This window comes from Protopterus annectens, chromosome 2.part1, assembly GCF_019279795.1.
Source record: "Protopterus annectens isolate FY-2018-M chromosome 2.part1, PAN1.0, whole genome shotgun sequence".
Classification (NCBI taxonomy): Eukaryota; Metazoa; Chordata; order Ceratodontiformes; family Protopteridae; genus Protopterus; species Protopterus annectens.
The window spans coordinates 1,590,045,194-1,590,065,765 of NC_056729.1; the positions used below are offsets into that span (position 1 = coordinate 1,590,045,194).

The 20,572-nt window shown below is 42.0% G+C and overlaps 1 protein-coding gene across 1 annotated transcript in view; it reads left to right on the top strand.

The window, feature by feature from the left end:
• The window catches only part of MFN2 (mitofusin 2), a 495,982-nt gene that overhangs the window by 169,965 nt on the left and 305,445 nt on the right, over positions 1-20,572 (top strand). Inside the window, exon 9 of the mRNA XM_044063040.1 lies at positions 14,961-15,082. Coding sequence (XP_043918975.1) covers positions 14,961-15,082 — 122 coding nt within the window. The remainder of the gene's footprint in view (positions 1-14,960; positions 15,083-20,572) is intronic.

Here is a 20,572-nt window from a genome sequence, read left to right on the forward strand (position 1 = left end):
TCTGAGGGATTGGGATTTCTTTAAGTGTACCATGTCCAACAGCTGTGGGTGTGACATGGCCTTTGTTACGTAGATATCGCCTCTGAGTAGACGATGTGCAACAGTGTATAGGTGGAGTTTTTTTCAGACGGTCAGCATAGGGCATCTGCTTTAGGCCTGTGATTCTTTTAGTGAGGTATTTATGCGGCTTTTCCAGTTGTTGCAGATGTCTTGAGAGGTACATACCAAATGGGGCATTGCATTCTATGATGGGTCTAATGAGGGATGAGTACAGTGGGACAATGACCTCCTCTTTTCTGGATGAAAAGCCCTTAGGGATGAGGTGTGCCACATAGAAGGATTTCCTGACTGTTGTGGCGATGTGGTTATCGAAGGTGAGACCACTGTCCCCCGTGTCCCTAAGTCTCTTATCACACTTTCGGTGTTTAGTGTACTGCCACCTATGTGGTATTTCACGGGTACATGTTTTTTCCCCAAAGGGGATAAATATACATTTCTTGGCATTGAGCTTGAGCCCATGGCTGTGGCACCAAGCGTCCATTTCTGTAAGGCCCTTTTGTAGAATATCCACATCATTTGGGGATTCAGTAATGGCTCCCAGTTTGCAGTCATCTGAGAACTTTGTTAGTCAGAGTCCCTTTGTGTTGGCTTGTACTTCAGAGAAGTAGATGCCAAACAAGAGCGGCCCCAGGACTGAACCCTGAGGTACTCCACTTGTCTGGAGCTGGATTTGAAGTCTGCTACTTTTACAGTCTGGGTTCTGTCAGTAAGCCAGTTTGCATCCCATCGAGTGACGTAGGGATTAATGCCCAGCTTAGTAAGTTTATCTATGATTCCAGAGTGGGGGATGGTGCTTAACTCCTTAGCGAGGTCCAGATAGGCTGTGTGGACCACCTTACCCTTGTCCACAGGTTTGGAGACTGATTCGAAGAAGTCAGTCAGGTTTAGGAGACAAGATCGGCCCTTCACAAAGCCAAACTGAGTGGGGTCTAGTGTTTGAAGGTTGCCAATGTCTTTGTTTATAAGTTCCATGATAATACGTTCCATGGCTTTGCAGATCAGGCTCGTCAGACTGATGAGGCGGTAGTTCCCAGGATCCAAGGTGGCTCCCTCCTTGTGTAATGGGATAACTGTAGCTGTGCGTCACTCAGTGGGCATGTAGCCTGAGGTGAGGCTATGATTAAACATGGCACTTAAGTGAGGTGCCAGTTCATTTTGTAGTTCATGTAGTACACAGACTGGGATGTCGTCTGGTCCCACGGATGCTGTATTCTTAGCTTTGGAGAGTGCGTGTTTTACCTGCATGGCCGTTATTACCTGAATTTGGCAATCTTTCGATATTGAGATGGGTCCTTTAGGGGGTGAAGTTTGCACTGAATCAATCTGCCAGTATATTGGCAATATCCTTGGGATCAGTATATTTAATTCCATTATCTTGTAGCTCAGAGCAGATCTGAACATTGTCATTTAGAGTCTTGACATAGCTATAGAATGCCTTGTGGTTGTCTTTGGAATCTTTGGCAATTTTATTTTCGTAACTAGCTTTGGAGGATTTTATGAGGGATCTCAGCTTCTTACTGAGGCTGGTAAGGGCGTTTTTTTGCATCCTTGAATTTTCCTCTTCTGCAACAGTTTTTCTTTTGTTGTAAAGTTTGTTTATGGTAAGGGACCACCAGATTGGCTTCCTTTTTTTGGAGGAGAGCTTCTTGGTTCTTTTGGGGATGGCACGATTCATGCATGAGTGGATGTGCTCGTACAGTGCCTTAGTGTAAGACTCAGCAGTCGAACATTCAGTTCCTGTCTGCATGGGTGTCATAGTTTGTCACTTCTGACTTGAGTAGCATGAAGTTGGCTTTGGGGAAGTTTTTTACGGAGGTTTCCTTACTGGGGGTGGGATGTGGATGTCAGGGTTGATTAGCTTATGGTCAGACCTGACCAATGAGGGGGTGACCATAGGTGTGGAGCATCGATTTCCCATGTTGGTAATGACCAGGTCTAGGATATTGGAGCCCTCGGTGGGACTAAGGATTAGTTGATCCAGGGCATTAGAATTTATGGATTCCAAGAACCGTTGGGCAAAGGTGTTGGTACATGAGTGGTTTTCCCAGTTAATGGCAGGTAGTTGAAATCACCCAGTATTAAGGTGTTTGGTTGTATCGTAATATTTTCCACTATGTTTAGAAAGGTGGTGTGAGAATCTTGGGGCATGTGGGGTATCTGTAGCAAGCTACAATTTGGATTGCAGTCTTACCTAGTGTTAGTTGCACCTGGAGAATTTCAGATGCATTGTGTTGGGCAACTAGTCTGGTGTTGTAAATATCCTTGGTGAATATGGACACTCTTCCACCTTTAGTGTTTCGGTCCTGGTTTGGTGGCTGAAAAGTGTGTTAAGAGTTGTAGCCTGGTATTGCAGGGTGCTCTCTGGAGCCTTGAACCAGGTCTCACTTCACAGATATCAGTGTTCTCCATTTTCAGGAGTGCCTCGAGAGAGTGCATTTTGAGGTTTAGACTTCTAGCATTGAGTAGCATTACCTTCAGATTTTGCATGCTTGTACATGTTACGGTGGTGGTTTTGTCCTTTAAACTTTGCCTAAAAAAAGGCACTATGAGGTGGCAAGAGCCTTAGCCAGTAACCTGAACCTCATTTCTGTTTGGAAAGTGGATTGGAAAAACACTCAGAAGTCTTCAACTATTAACCAGGCCATTTGACATTTACAGTGCAAAATAATAACAATGACAGTAACACTCTCTTCTAAAGTCATTTTTTGAATTACGTAGTATGACTTGACAGTTTCATACTTGAGCTGAAAGAGTGTGTAACACAGGCTTGGAGAATAATGAAGAAAACATAAGTGATAAATATTAGGAATATTCTCAAAGTATGGACGAGCCTAACAGAAGACATAAATGTTGAAAATACAGGAAAAACAAACACTCAGTGTTTACAAGTGTAGAATCCTCGTCGGTATGTTAAATCGCAGAGGTCAGTCATGTAGGGCAGTAGTAACTCGGCCGATTTAAGGAAGAAAGTTCTTTTGGTAGACTTTTTCCATGCAGTGGGAGGCAGTCTTGTATAAAGAGTTTTATACAGGATGATAGTGAGAGGAGAGGTCTGTAAAGCTTCATATTCTTGTAGTGATTCCTCATTGGCCTTAATAAAATTTTTTATAATTTAATATTTCCCACTCGTGACAAATTATTTCCACTAAAACAAGTAAAATTGTGTCATTGCAAAGCTTCTTGGATAACTGAATTTTTTAGAAAATGAATAAAAGAAAGGGATAAGGCCTGGAAACTTAGGAAAAGTAATCTCATTGAGCATTACTCTGTAAAATCTGTCTTACACTTTTTTCTTTTTTTTAAGTTTTATGCCACTTATCTTACAGATGTTCAGCAAGCCAACCAAAACTTTTCTGGAAATCACGAAGGCACTTTTTTCTCAAGCAAGACAACACTAAACAATGATCACTTCAATCAAATAAATCAAAACAAACGTTCTCTCTTTTTCTCTACATTTTAGACATTGAGATGTCCCCACTTATACAGTTGCCTTCACAGTCTTTTTGACAAGCCATCACTTTTTCATTAGGGCTGTTTCACCCCTTGCCAAAATTCTTGAAAAATCTCTTTGCCAGTAAATTCTAGAATATCTTGAACCCTGTGATATCTTGTCATTCAAACAGCATTGTTTTCTCTCTTTCTTTGCAAATGTAGTACTGTTACAACAGTCTACACATTTTCAGACAGAATATTTCAAATATGAAAAAAGGCTGTATTAAGGACGCTTGCTTCCTAAATTTAGAGAAAATATTTGGTCATAATTACAACAGTCTGCGATGCTACAAGTTTTTTTTTTTTTCCTTTTTTGCTGTGTGGTAAGAAAACTTAGCAAAAAACATTAATATCTCCAGCCCAGCCATTCAGTTAATGGTACCCTTTTGAAAGGAGTACCCCATGGTCCCCCCCTTTATTAACGGTCTTAGAGGTGGCGAAGGTGGATGAGTTTAAATACTTGGGGTCAGTAGTTCAGAATAACGGTGAGTGTGGAAGAGAGGTGAAGAAGAGAGTACAGGCAGGATGGAGTGGGTGGAGAAGAGTGTCAGGAGTTATTTGTGACAGACTAGTACCTGTAAGAGTGAAAGGGGAAGGTCTACAAGAGGGTAGTGAGACCAGCTATGTTATATGGGTTGGAGACAGTGGCATTAACAAAAAGGCAGGCGTTTGAGCTGGATGTGGCAGAATTAAAGATGTTAAGATTTGCACTGGGTGTGACGAGGGTGGACAGGATTAGGAATAAGTATATTTAGAGGGTCAGCCCAGGTTGGAAGGTTTGGAGACAAAGCCAGAGAGGCACGATTACGTTGGTTTGGACATGTGCTGAGGAGGGATGCTGAGTATATTGGGAAAAAGATGCTAAGGATGAAGCTACCAGGTAACAGGAAAAGAGGAAGGCTTAAGATAAGGTTTATGGATGTGGTGAGAGAGGACATGCAGATGGTTGGTGTGACAGAGCAAGATGCAGAGGACAGGAAGAAATGGAAACAGGTGATCTGCTGTGGGGGCCCCTAATGGGAACAGCCGAAAGAAGATGATGATTGATTTATATTTTATTTTATTTATGTAACATTTGTTTACCGGAAAAGTCCGACTGGACACTGGTCCATTTTCAGCGGAGGCCTGGGGAGAAAAGCTCCAACAATATGAAAATCAAAAAAAAAAAAAAACATACCACAAGAAAATTACAGAGTACAGGTCAACAATGAAACTACACATTGCAAAATATAAATAACTGAAAGAGATGATACCTTAGCAATTTTAACAAAATTTGTACATCAGAGAGTATACAGTGTTATACAAACAAGACTAGCATATATATTAGAAAGCACAGTATATTTTTGAGGAAGACTTGAAATGATTTGAGGTAATAGAGTAAGTATATATAGGGAAGGAAGAAGGCATAATAGGATAGTACTGTAAAGTGTAGATCTAAAGAAAGTCAGAGGGTGTGTATAAAAAGTGGAAAATATAGAGTTAGGTGAGTAGCAAGAGCAAAGCCAGGACTTTTCTAAGTGAGTAAATAGACATTTTTTTAAAACTGTACTATGGTGCAGATGGAAGTAATGGAAGTGGGTAGTTTATTCCACATTTTAGCAATGATGTTAGAGAATGGGATTCTCCAGCTGAGTTGTTAGCGTTGGTGGATTTAACTAGCAGTTTGTCACTGGAATGGAGTGTTCTAGTGTGGTGTATGGTTGTATGAGATCTTTAAGGGCTGGGGTTTTATCTAGTTCATGGAGTATTTTTATGGGTGAAGCTTGGTTGCTTGTATTAGAGGAGCTGAGGAAGTTCTAGCTAGTTTTTGTCTAAGGGCTGTGCAATGGTGTGTTTTGTAGGGGGAGTTTTTAGCGAATTTGCCATATCGTATCATAGTAAGATGTTGATCTTCGTAAATGACAGTGTACGAAATTATGACAAACAACCTTCTTTACTTCAAAAAGCCTTACAGTAAAACTTTGCTACTCTTTGGGAATGGTCTCTCTACAAATTAACAATTAATGAACAAAAATCTAATGCAATGCTTTTAGGAATAGCAAAAAAGCTTTACTTTGCTCAACTAGCCATCATAAAGGACCCATTACTTACACTAACTGAACAAAAATATGTAGGCCAGGTCATCTGGCATCCTGTATAAATCCCCAAACTGGCTCCCTGTCAGTTTAAAAGAATAAAAATATCCTAAGAGTTGAAAGGGAGGGAACAGTTGTTCTCCTTTGCTCTTGTGTCTTTAACAAGCAGCTTGCTACAGTTGACCATGCACACTCTCCTCATGTTAAACTCTTCAGCGGTGTTGTAAGTACAGCGTTAGTCTTCATTTGTCAGTACTGATAATGCACTCCAACACCATTGACAGCTGCTAATTGCATCCCCTTACAGCTCGTGCCCAGGGCAGCTGCCCCATCACCTCACCCTAGTAACAGCTTTGATTTAGCCCTGTTATGCTTGTTGTTGACCTTGTGCTAACAAAAAAATAAACATGATTGTACCACCTGCCCTGACCTTTATAACTGAGGTAATGTTTGGCTTGGTGAGGTAACCAGCTGTGCTCTAGAGGTACCTCCCATCTTTAAAAGTCTACCCAGAAGGGAGGACCGCTGCAGCAATAAGCCTACTGTTTGACTAACTGCCGTTATAAACACTTTTTTTTTTTTAAATTGTACTGCATACCTCTTCTCAGTAAAATCAATGTCTTAGTGTGGTTTGCTGTATCAGCAGAGAACCTTTGTGTCACTTACAAACAACTTAAATGTGTTCATCACATGGTTTATTTCTTCTGTCATTACCTCAGGGACGTCTGCAACATGTAGTGATCTGGACCATCTAGACTTTCAGGGCCAAGTACCCCTCTCCTTAGGCTGGCCCTTGTCATTTTCTCTGCAGACATCATCTTGCTGCAGCCATAAAAGCTAATGTATGACTGGTTGTTTCACTTGTTTCTTGCCATGTTTATTGCTTGTTTTACAAGCTATTTGATCAGTCTGTTGAGCAAGTCCATGACTCAGAGTCAAACAGTTGGATAATTAAACTGGGTGTATATCAGCATATTGAATGCTGAAAACGCTGAATGCAATTTAATCTAACTGAAATGTTCGAAATCTCAGAAGAGCGAACTGATGGAACCTCAATTTCTTTCCCAGGGAAAGAAATCGGTGTTCCGTGCAAAAAAAAATTTTCAATACTTTAAACACTGACAGAAGTGGGGGGCTTTGGCCCCCACACCCCCCAACGTGGGGAGCTGTGCACCCCACACCCCCCTACTTAAATATACCAACTCTGAGACCGCACCACAGTGGAGGAAATAGCAAACTCTGACATCCCACCGATTTCCTTCCCTGGGGAAGAAATCAATGTTCCGTCAGTTCGCTCTTCTGAGATTTTGAACATTTCAGTTCGATTAAATTAAATTTGGAGTTTTCAACATTCGAAATGTTGATAGGAACCCAATTAAACCCAGTTTGAGAACCTTCATTTCATAGAGCACTCCACTAGAGGAGCCAAACCAATTTTAGCTCCATTTGAACAACTTGCTTTGTCAGATCAGATTTCTGACTTGAAAAAGTGCTTTTGTAGGAGCAGTCACCTAGGCTACACGGGGTTTCAAATTGCAGACTGCCATGTGCCTATCTTCGTCTTTCGTAAGACGGGATCACCTTGTACATCTCCTTCCCCAAATTTATGATCAAAAGGATTTCTGAGGTTGCACTCGTTGAAGCTTGCCAGTTCCCAGTGTTTTTCCCTCCTGTCCAGAGTAAGTGTGAGATTCTTTTCCCTGGTTGTTCACCAGTAGCTGAAATTATTTGGTCAGATAGAAAGATCTTAGAAAAAATCGAATAGCTTGTTGTATCATTTGTTCAAAGTAAAAAGGCATTTCTATTCCTAAACATACCATTTCCAGGTGGATAGCTTATTGTATTTCTTTCTGCCATAAACAGCATGAAAAAAATACTCAGGACAAGGATAGGTGTCAATTTATCATTGCCGCAGCCACCACCATGGCCTTTATAGAAGGGGTAAGTGCACAAGATAACCACTGAAGGCAGCTACTTGATCCTCTGTCCCCACCTCTTCCAGTCATTGCAGACTTGAACTACTTTCTAAAATTGGGATGGGGTTCACCTCTGCTATCCTAAAAGGCACTAGGTCCTTTTTCAGTAAGATACCTACAAACACTGCCAGCCCTGGCAGCCTTCCCTGAAGTAATAACTGCAGCAGTGAACTACACAATGAATATAGTATGGCTGCAAAGTCAACTTAACATAATTGTTAGCCTGGACCTCTACCTGTAGCAGAGCTCTTTAAACTAATAACTGACCTCTGGATTTGAACTCTGGATCACTTTTTGGGAAGTTATAGGTGCTTACTAGGCTAATGACCACAAGGGCCTTTTTAAGCTTAGCCATGCATCCCAAATGTCTGAAGTTCTGATACCCTTGATAAGTGTAAGCATGGGCCTGAGAGATGAACCATTTACAGGTTGCCTGTTTGCATTAGAGACATAGGTGCCAAACCAGGGATGAATTTCCAGTTTTCCATTCAGTTGTCCAAGTTGCACTTGAATTGGGTTAGAGAGGAACTCTGCTTCACATGGATGGGGAGCTTTACCCATAGACTGGGTAGTCTCTGGGATACATACCTCTCTCTCCAACAGGTCCTATTTATATCACAGGCAAGGTTTAAGTCTTTAGAATGGGTAATTCCGGTACTGTTTGTTTTGTGGATATGCAGCAGATCCATCAGAGTGTGGTTTGACAATGCCCTGTATGCTAGGCATAGATCTCCCCTCCACGCCTGTAGGAGACAGAATAAAGGGATAGGGCCTTGAGGCGGTCTGCTTAGGACATATTACTTACGCCCTGTATTCTTTAAATGAGGAACCTCTGTGGACGTTCCAGTTAATGAATATGCCTGGTTGGGTACATACAAAAGGGGGCATTGTACTCGATAGGTCTTATGAATGCCAAATAGAGTGGAACAATGACCTCCTTGGACTTAGATGCCATATCTTTGTTTATAAGTTGCACAACATAGAATGATTTCCTCACCACTGTAGACACGTGATGATCACAAAGGCTAGATTACTATCTATATGCGTCTCCCTACGTCTCTGACTACTGGGTCAACTCTAAGGGATGTGCTATCAATATGATGGTAACCAGGGATGGAGGACTTCCCAAAGGATACTATTATGCATCTCCTGGCATTAGTTTTAGTCCATGGCTCTGACACCAGTTGTTTGTCTGTGTCAGCCCCTCCTGGAGAACATTTGTGTCAGTGTGTGAGATTCAGTGACTGCTTCTAATTTGCAGTCCTCTGCAAATGTAGTAAGCCAGAGACCACTGACATTGGCCTTGATTTCTGAGAAGTAAATGCCAAAAAGGAGCAGTCCAAGGACTGATCCCTGAGGACTTCCCAAATTGCCTCCCCTCAAGAGTACTAATCACCAGATGAGGAGTCTGTTGATGGAGACACCCCCCCCCCCCCAGAGGAGAACACCTTTGGTGAAACCATCACCAAAATGAAAGAATATTTTAAATGGGAAACCTCACAAATGTCTGACACTCAAGGTATTTGAGCTTTTACAATTGGAATCCCCCTCCCCTTCTGCCGTTCCATCTGTCACCCCTGCCTATTTAGATGCCTTTGCATTGAAGACACCAGATTCTCAGCCACCTGCCCCTAAGAGGCCAGACCACTTTTACAAGGTGTCTGATGACCACAAATTCTTAGTCAAGCCTCCCTTGGCAGATCCTGCTGTGATTGCTGTCTCACCAGATAAACAATACCGACTCATTCCGTCTGCCTCTCTCTTACTTACCTACAGACAAAGACAGAAAAACAATGGATAAAATTGGAAAGAGGGTCTACACCTCTCCCACACTGGCTTTTTGAGCCATCAACTATCAAACCCATATGACCAAATATGCTTTGGACCTGGTCTGTCAAGCCACTACTCTGCTGGCTGCTACTCCTGACTGCCCCACAAAAGCTGACATCTCTTCTAAACTTTCTCTGGCTGCAGAAGTAGCCAGACACTCAGTTAGCTATGATTCTGCAGAGGCCTTTGCACGCTCTGCAATATCTGCCTCTGTTCTCAGGAGATACTTCTGGCTTTGTCTGCAACACTTACCTGAAGACTTCAATTCTAAGATATTAGATGCCCCCCCCAGACCCTAATTTCCCATTTGACAAACAATCTGCAAACCTGTTTAAAAATCCACAGGAAAAGAGCAAGTAATTGCAAAACATCAAGCATCTCTTGGTGTTCCCAATTCCCAAATATTGCAGGAATTACCCTGCCAAGGCCACATTTGTCAGACGAAACCCACCCTCTGCTGGACCTACCTCTTCCAGACAAAGAAGAACCAGAAGGCAAACCCCTACCAGGCCAGTTGCCTCTCAGCCTCCCTCTAAACAGCCCTTTCAAGAAGAGGAGAGCCCCAACAATGCGTGACTGCCTTGACCCCCTTCCCCTTTCCACCCACCTCTCCCACTGCCTCCCCTTTTGGAAAACCATCACAACAGACAGATGGGTTCTGGCTATTATCCAAAAAGGATACTTCTTTTCCTGGAAAGAAAGCCCACCCTTAAAGGGTGTCGCCTTTCCCTCAAGAAGTCTGACACCTCTTCCCACAGGTCCTGACAGACCTTCTTAACTTGGCTACCATAGAATCTGTCTCCCAAGTACAGGAAGGAAAGAGCTTCTATTCAAGACTTTTCCTGGTCCCCAAAAAGGATGGACCATGGAGACCCATTCTAGACCTTTCCTTAAAGTGCCCACTTTCAGAATGTTGCCCCTTCCAAGTTTTCTCCCTCTTATACCGGCCAGGGCTTTCATGGCCACACTGGACTTGAAAGAAGCCTACTTGCACATACCCAATCTACCCCCCCCCCCACACACACACACACACACAGAAAATGTTTACATTTCTCTGGACCCTCCTCTCATTTCCAATTTACTGCTTTGCCCTTTGGTTTGTCCACTGCCCCCAGAGTGTTCACAAAATGTCTGGCACTGGACATTGCCCATTACAGAATACAGGGGATTCAGATTTATCCTTACCTAGATGACATCCTGATCCTAGCAGACTGCAAAGAAACACTATTAATCCATCTAGAGTTCACCATGTGCCTACTACAAAATCTAGGGTTCACCCTCAACCTCCCAAAATCATCTGACACCAGAACAAAACAAAATATTTCTAGGTTGCAGAATCAAAACGGACATAAGGAAAGCTTTCCTTCCCCAGGGCAAGGTCCAGCTCCCTGACCTTCCTTTTCAAAGCCATGTTGCATACCCAAGTGATAACTGTAAGGCAATTCCTAAGGACCCTGGGCCTAATGGCAGCTGCCATCCCCATGCTTCCACTAGCCAGAATGCATATGCGAAAGCTATAGTGGTATCTAAAAATTGTTTGTTCTCAACACCAATATCCTCTAGAGCAAGAAATCACTCTCCTGCCCTGCCTAAAGGCAGAAAGTAACTTGGTAGATTCAACAAGTCTCAACCCGGACCTTCCTCTGCAGCCTCCTCTCCCAACCCAGGTTATGCATACAGATGCTTCAGACTCGGGGTGAGTACAATGGCATCCTACAGGGTCCAAGCAAAGTGGCACCCTTCCTTGAGGAACAAACACATTAACGTGAGGGGAAATGACAGCAGTCTTTTTAGCACTGAAAACCTTCAGCCCTCTCCAACTACCAGGTGTTCTCCAAATAATAACAGACAACACCGCAGTTATATGGTACCTCAACAAGCAGGGGTTAACAAAAGCGTACCACCTGTGCAAACTAACCTTACTGATATGGGACCTAGCCTCTTGACACAACTTTGCAGGCATCCTACATCCCCTCGCAGAACAGTAAACAAGCAGACCTAAGCAGGACATTGTCTCCACAGCACAAATGGATGTTGGACAGGAATGTCTTCCTAGACATTGTCCCTGGTGGGGCACTCCTCAGACTTGTTTGCCTCCCCCCAGAACAGACAACTGCAGACCTTCTGCTCCAAGACCTGCTCCCCTCTAGATTGGAGAGTAGACGCTTTCAGCATTTCTTGAAAGGGAAGGTTTGTATATGCCTTTCCTCCTTTCCCACTAATTCAGAAAGTCCTCTTGAAAATTAGAAACAAACCAAAAATCTTGTTGGTGACTCCCTAGTGGTCAAGGTAGCACTGGTTCCCCCTACTTCACAGTCTAGCCAAGAGCAATCACTACAAGGTGGACCTTCAGACACAACAAAAGGGAACCCTTATCCGCACACACTTGCCGATGTCACTGACACTGTGGGTGATAAACTTCTAATTCCATTCAGGCACCACTACTCAGAGGACATGCTTTCAGTCCTGAGGGAGGCCAGGAAAACCTACTACAAGAAAATCATACTTGGCTAAATGGGTAAGATTTTCAAAATGGTGTCTGGACAAAGGCAGGGATCCATGCATAGCAGATCCCTCCTAGTTCTTGCTTGTGTGTGTCAGCTAGTAAAGGGCAAACTCTTACTTTTCAGTGAAATTTCACCTTTCAGCAATCTCAGCCTGCCTGCCACTGGACCCTCCCCTACTAGCCAGGCTCGACGTGAAGCTATTCTTAAAAAGGGTCTTACACATCAGACCTCCCAGAAAGTCCATCCCACCACCCTGGGACCTTAACTTCATTCTGGAAAAACTAACCCAGTCTCCATTTGAACCTGCTAGTGCAGCTACTCTGCAAATGTGCACATGGAAGACAGTACTGCTAGTGGCCATAACTTCAGCCAGAAGGGTGTCTAAATTACAAGCCCTAATGGCCTGCCCCTACATACACTACCTTCCACAAGGACAGGGTAACACTTAAAACTAACCATTCCTTCATGACAAAGGTGGTCAAAGATATGTCCTTAAACGAATCTGTTAATCTTCCCACCTTCTACCTCTCAGAACTAACCCTTCCTTTATGCCAAAGGTGGTCAAAGATCTGTCCTTAAACCAATCTGTTAATCTTCCCACCTTCTACCTCTCTCCTACCAATGACTGTAAGAGAATACTCCACTCCCTGGATGTACACAGACAGCTAAGATTTTACCTAGACAAAACAAAATCCATTAGAAAATCCAATCAACTCTTTTGTTTCCTTCCACCCCAGGGCCCTGGGCAAAGCAGTCTCAAAACAGACCATCACATGTTGGATTAGGAAAGCCATTTATCTCTGCTACTCACACCATGGCAAAAAGCTCCCACAGAGAGTCAAAGCTCACTCCACCAGAGCAGTGGCAGCCTCCAAAGTCTTTAAAAGGCCTTCCATACTGGAAGCAGCCACAAGATCCACCATTCACACTTTCACCAAACACTGGAAGTTAGACAATGTTTCCAGAGCATGGGCGGGATTTGCCAGGGCAATCCTGCAGGGTTTTGTGGAATCAGCCTCTTCTGACTCCACCCTTCCTTCCAGCTAAGCTGTGGTACTCTCCCACGCCAAGAATACTGCAACATAGGAGTCAAAGGACATAGAATAGTTGTGTAAAATCTTACCATAACCATAGCTGCCCTTCTCTTCCATGTTGCAGTATTCCTTCCCACCCACCAAAACTCCCTTATCTTTTTCTCTCTCTCTCTGTCACTCATATCCTCTGGTCTGTTGGGGTCTGCACCCTATCCTAAGACCTATGCAACCACATAAGGGCTCCTTGACCCAATGACCGACATAGCAGGCTGCTACTCCTGCTGGCCCATCAAGTTCTGAGGTATGTGCATGCAGATGTCACATTTAAGGTCCCTGGTTTATGGCCCCAAGTGTGACGTCCCACGCAGCTACCATAGCCAAGATGAAGCTTTTGTATAGGAGCCGACGTACGAGGTCGCCTGAGGCAGAAAATCCCACACCAAGAATACTATAACATGGAAGAGAAGGACATCTATAGTTATGGTAAGATTTTACATAACTATACTTTCTCAGGGTTTATGGGGCCTTGAAAGTTTGCTAGGTTCTCACTTAATAGCAGAAGGTTAGCCTTAGAATAGTTTCTGAATATTCCTGGTTTAACTGGGGGTCCAGGTTTTATTTTTACTTCAAAGAAGACCATTTTGTGGTCTGACCTTACCAGGGAAGGCGTTACAGTAGGGGGTGTGCAGCAGTCTCCCATATTATTGAGGACCAGATCCAACATGGTTGCACCTCTGGTTGGTGAATTGACTGTCTGGTCCAGGGAGTTTGTGTTTACAAAATCCAGTAATCTCTGTTGTTGTCCAGGAATCTATATGCGAGTGTCTACCTTGCATTATTACTGAAATTACACTTTATCGAACTTTAAAACCGAAAACCTACTCTAACGAATGGGTCACATCACTGGAATTCTAATCTGGGAAAGGAGGCATTTGGCCCTTGATAAGTGTAAGCATGGGCCTGGCAGACGAACCATTTTACAGGATACCTGTTTGCATCAGAGACATAGGTGCCAAACCAGGGATGAATTTCCAGTTTTCCATCCAGCTGTCCAGTTTTACTTTTTAAGTCTTTGTGGATACTTTCTGGCCAGTAAAGCTAAATTCAGATAAGTTGCATCATACCCAGAAACAAACGTGCTGTTTTCATAATGTGTTTCTGGGTCTGCTTTGTGTTGCTGTGTGTGACGAAATGCAGAAGTCTACTTTCACAAAGATAAGCATCCCAATTGTTGGAGCACGTCCCTCTGATCACTGCTGAGTGTGCTAGGGATTCACTGTAAGTAAGGATGTCAGGTATGTCTAGAAACCTGATGTTAGTGCTTGTGCCACATAATGGACTATAAACTGGGCAGCCATGAGCTCTTCATGTGAGGCAGGGCAGAGGGCAATGACATGCTAACAAGTAACACGACATCTGATTTCTCTTCATTTTGGAGCCACTTTAATGTGACATTTTCATGAGTACATTTGTCAGACTAACAAAATGTTTAAAATGACCGCAGTTCCAACCTTCTAATTACTTTGAAGTCACAACTTTTCCACTTTTAAAGTAAGAAATAAAGTGAGAAAAATGTAATTATGCACAAAGTGCAGTGATGACATAGGCTCCTTGACACTCTGGGTTAAGACGTTGAAACCAAGTTAGAGTATATCTGGGTCTTATTCTGCAGTCATTTCTTTAGTATAAGCACAGTCAGACATATTTTGTTTTCCTCATCCATTCTGTGGGTGTTTCCCATTCCAGTAGACCGTGTAGTATAGAAACCAGGTCATTAACGTGAAGAATCACTAAGTGGAGATAATTAACTCCTTGCCTGTTGTCTCCTTTGCATATCTTGAAAACTTTTTGAATGTTGTAAATGGTAGAAAATGGTCTAGTAGCCAGCTAATTAATTTAATTTAATTTAATCCATTAAACTTTTTCCTAATCAAAGTTTGAATTACTCTTCTGTGACTGATTATAATTATTTTTGTCTTTTTACAGGAATGCATCTCCCAGTCAGCAGTGAAGACCAAGTTTGAACAGCACACGGTGAGAGCAAAACAAATCACTGAGACCTTGCGCATGATCATGGACTCTGTATATATTGCTGCCCAACAATTAAGGTAGTGGACTTTTTCCCTAGTTTTCTTTTTAATTTTGCGTTCTTGGGAACATTATTGTTCAGAAAAGCTAATTTTTGGTTTATCATTTTATATTAAAGGTAGCTGTCGAATGTAATAATTTGGTATACTGATATTTTTTGTCCATTGTTGTGAGAATATGTTAGAAAAGACACAGTCAAACAAAATTTGTCAGATTGCAAATATGTCCACAAAGGAAAAAAACATACATAATATCAGAACAGGATATGGCTTGGAGAGATAGTAACATGTGGTTACAAAGACTGTTTTAGAGTAATACCAAATGTTCTTCATGGGGATCATTGCTGTAGGCTGTCATTGCACAAATGGGAATTAGATGGTGGTACATGGGGAGCATTGCTGTAGGATGTCATCTTCTTCTTCTTTCGGCTTTTCCTGGTTAGGGGTTGCCACAGCGGATCATCTGTCTGCTCATGATTGGCAGTGGAATTTTCTGGTGTCGAGTTTCCAGCCTGGCAGCCAACATTCCACAGAAGGCACACACACGCACTCATGCCTAGGGCCAATTTAGTGTGTCCAATCCACCTGCGGCATGTCTTTGGGATATGGGAGGAAACCGGAGCACCCGGAGGAAACCCACACGACCACAGGGAGGACATGCAGACTCCACACAGAAGGCACCCCAGCCGAGGATCGAACCGGAGAACCTCTTGCTGTGAGGCGACAATGCTAACCACTGCAACACCGTGGCCTCCCTCTGTAAGATGTCCTCATACAAATATAAGTGGGAATTAGATGGTGGTACATGGGGATCATTGCTGTAAGATATCCTCATACAAATGGGAATTAGATGGTGATACATGGGGATCATTGCCATAAAATGTTAGCATACAAATGGGAATTAGAAGGTGGTACATGGGGATCATTGCCGTAGGATGTCCTCATGCAAATGGGAATTAGTTGGTGGTACATGGAGATTATTGCTGTAGGATGTCCTCATACAAGTGGGAATTAGATGGCGGTACAATGGGGATCATTGCTATAGGATGTCATCATACAAATGGGAATTAGATGGTGGTACATGGGGAGCATTGCCATAGAATGTTATCATATAAATGGGAATTAGATGGTGGTACATGGGGAGCATTGCCATGGGGATGTCCTCATACAAATTAGAATTAGATGGTGATACTTGGGGATCATTGCCATAGGATGTCATCATACAAATGGGAATTGGATGGTGGTACATGGGGAGCATTGCTGTAGGATGTCCTCATACAAATGGGATTTAGATGGTGGTATATGGGGAACATTGCTGTAGGATGTCCTCATACAAGTGGGAATTAGATGGTGGTACATGGGGCTCATTGCTGTAAGATATCCTCATACAAATGGGAATTAGATGGGTGCTACATGAGGATCATTGCCATAGGATGTCCTCATGCAAATGGGAATTAGATGGTGGTACATGGGGAGCATTTCTGTAAGATATCCTCATACAAATGGGAATTAGATGGTGATGCATGGGGATTATTGCTGTAGGCTGTCATCATACAAATGGGAATTAGATGGTGGTACATGGATGGGGATCATTGCCGTAGGATGTCATCATACAAATGTGAATTAGATGATGGTAAGATACCAGTCCCAGTTCTGATCTTGCAGCTAAACTCATCCTTAGGAGCATGTAATTCTTGTGTCAGTGCTGTCAAGGAAGTCTGACTGTGAAAGCGAAAACACCTTTTGTCCTGTTATTTTTTTCCTTGCTAGATGAAGAGATCTATTTGCTCTACTTTAATTTGCCATCTTTTCCTGAGTCTTGATCTTTAGCTTTCCTTGTTTGATGCACAAATTTATTTATATCCATCCATCCATCCATCCACATCCCCCCTTTTCCCATTTTTGCGCACGAGGCCAGGGTATCATTACAATCATTCTAGAGCTTTATTTATATGGTGTGCGAAATTTCCCAAGAGAGAGTTAAGAAGCTCTCTGTTCTGAAGATTAGAGTCTCTTAGTTGTAGGCATTTGCTAAATTTACTGCTGTCCACCTACCCACTTAAAAATTGCTAAATATACTCCTCTGCACTTAAACATAATGGAGAACTGGGAGTTTATGATCTTTTTATTTGATTCATCAACTAAGGAATGCATCCATTTCTTTACAGACCATGCAGATTAGGTTAAAGTAGCAAATAAGCATGAAAATTAAGGGGGGAAAAGATGACAACAAGCAGATATATGAATGGCACTCTTGATTCTAATATATATTAATTCAAACATTGTCTGGCTGCCAGTATGACATTATAGTAGTTGTAACAGTATTTATCTGCATTGTGTATTTCCTAAAATTTGTAGTTTAGGGTACAGAATGGTACGATTACATTGCTGAATTGGAGAAAAGATGAACTTGCACCTTACTTATGTGAGAATGGTGCATAACATAGTGCGTCTCTGATCATAAGAAAGTTGATATGTTTTCAAGTCATGGATGTCAAGCAGTTCACCTCGGAGCAGAGTGAAGCTTGAGAGGCGAATGTTGACATCCATGTCAAGAACCTGTATCAGCTGAGTTATATATTGACCCATTCATAATTTGATTGCAGTTTGTTGAAATAAGCTGCTTCAATGAAAAACTAGTTATAGAAGTGTAGTAAAGCAAAGTGTTTTACTGGTTTAAAAGCTCCAAAACAGCACTATCACAAAAACAGTTTCTATAAGTTGTGTCATCCTGGTGAACAAATGGCTTTAAAGACTTTTAGACACTTCACTGTACCACTCATTTATGTATATTTGTGTGTGCCCCCATGTGGGCGCATGCTCGCACTCGTGTGCCAGTTTGACAGAAAAGTGTAGTTTAGCTTTTATTGATGTTCCAGTTTCTTGTCGCTGTTTTCTGGTGGCTAGCATTGACTGCTGTTATACCCCAGCATACATCTAGGAACTTATCAGTACTTAAAGGTACTCAAAATGTATTTATTTTTTGGATTCTAATTGTGACACTTTGTGTAGTACAGAATGTGTTATGCACCTTTCATAGGTGTTCTATCTGGATCTTACACTACAGCACATGTGGAAGTCATGATATTTCACTGTAGTAAATGTTTTTACAGCTTTTAGAGCTGTATACTTTGTGCTGTTATACAACAAAAGTGTAGCAGAGTGGGGTGGAGCCTAGATGGCCAACTGAAAGCAGTGAATTTTGAGAGCTCCATAAACTAGTATAATAATATAGGAAAATGTTATTATTTTCACGTTTAAAATGTCAGAAATCTATAGATAAACTACTAAACTACATAAATATCAATTTTGGTGGAGGTGTACAAACATTTTCCTGTGAAGTAACTTGGAGATGTACTGAGTCACTGAATATGAACAATTCAAGGAATCCCATTCCAGATGCTGCTTTGAAAAAAGAACTGCAATTGATGACATCTACCTTACATGCAGGAGCGGCCCTAGGTCAGCTGGTACCCTAGGCAAAAGGGCTCCATGGCGCCCCCCAACTCATTACCTGGTGCCCTCATCTTGGTCTACACTGGAAAAGTGCCCCTGCTAGACCGGCGCCCTAGGCGGCCGCCTAGTTGGCCTATGCCTAAGGCCGGCCATGCTTACATGAACTATCTTTGAAGATGGATGGCTTTAAAAATGACTTGGAAAACCTCAAATTAAATTCTCAAAAACAGACTGTTACTCTTAAGGAACTATTACAGCAACACCATACAAAAATAACAAATATAGAGACTTCTCTAAATGACATTGAAGGGAGACTGAGGAATTCCGAAAAGAATTTCTGCTTGAACAGAATACATGGCTGCTTAACAAAACAGATGACTTGGAAAACAGGGAAAGGAGAAACAACATAAGGATCTTTGGTCTGCCTGAAAACACTGAAGGAGAAGACATTATTTCATTCTTAACAACCTGGATTCCTGACTGTTTAGACTTGAAAGAGGGACTTTCATTTGGAATTGAAAGAGCGCGTAGAGCACTGAGGAAACCTGCTTCTAACTCAACAAATACTCCACCTAGATCCATAGTTATAAAATTTCTTTCATTTCTGGACAAGGAACTAATAATCTGCTTGGAGAAAATCACCCTTAAAATACAATCAAAGCTTGCTAAGGTTTGACGGTGATTATTCTTCCAGAATACTAGAACAGATTATTCTTCCAGAATACTAGAACAAAAACAATGAGTGAGAAGGTCACTGAAAAACCAATCCATAAAAACAAAATGAAAACTTCAGCAAAGCTCCACTAAGTGACCTCCCAAACCTCTTGTATCAGAGGCAGATGGGATATATGCAAATGATCCTTATCAACATCAGGTGTTTCAGCTAATTGGCGATTCTGAATGCCCATGACTTGTTTCGTCATTTTAATGGAGAATTTCAGGCTAATAAAGCCAAACCCCACTAGTTGTGGATATGCATATTTCGGCCTTATGACCTCGTCAACACAGCGCAAGCAGAGTGTTTGACTAAGCATTAGAAACACAGGGCTGTTATACCCAGCTGATGTCCATTATTAAGGTCACTGCAAAAATATCCCAAACAACAAACTAAAACACATTAAGGACTTGTACAAGAGTGGAAGTCTGAGTTATTGTGAAAGACTAAGAGCCTGGGGAGAAAAGCTCCGCATTACATAGTGTATTGACAGTTACAGTCATGTTAAAGAAAACACAAAATATAATTTTGTCATAGAACAAAATAAATTCTTTGGTTACATAGTATCAGAATATTTAGGGTAGCATTATATAGTGTAGGTACAGAATAAATCATAGTAAAGAAATCATGGTTACAATTTTATGTTAAGTTGAAGAACAGGAATATGTTTTTTGATAAGGCATCTGAATTTAGGAAAGCAGAGAAAACTGAGATGTAAGGGGGAAAAGATTAAGAAGCAAAAGAGAGCAAAAGGTGGTAGAGGTTATTTGTGGGTTGTATGATTGTGATATTTACATTATTTACATTTAAGTTAGGTTTGTGCTCAGAGTTAGAGAATAGTTTAAGGGGTGGAAACAGTATTATGCTATCTGGGGAGAGAACAGTTGCATTTCCTGTTAGGTGAGTGTAGCTGAGTTTTAAAGGTTTCGAAGCTTTCACAAGTCCTTAGAGAGGATGGCAGAGAATTCCATTTTTAGTTAATGAAAAGGATAGCAGAAGCTAACCAGCAGGGCAATTGAGTTTGCGGACAGTGATTAGGTTTTGGTGGGTTGATCTCAGAGGGGTGGAAGGTTGGAGGATATTGGTTAGAGCTGGGCACTTAGTAGATGGAAAAATTAGTCTGTGGGCTGTAGTAATTTGGAGATAGTCTAGATGGTTGGGGAGTTAAGCCAATTTAACAAATGAAGGGCAGTACAATGATTGGAGGAGAATTTGGCTTTGGTGGCAAATTTAGAAATCTTATTATAACAGACTTCCAGTTTACGGGAGAGAGAAATGGATGTTTGTTAGAGGAGCGCCATGCAAGAGTGATGAGAGTAGATAGGTAGTGGCAAGAGTTT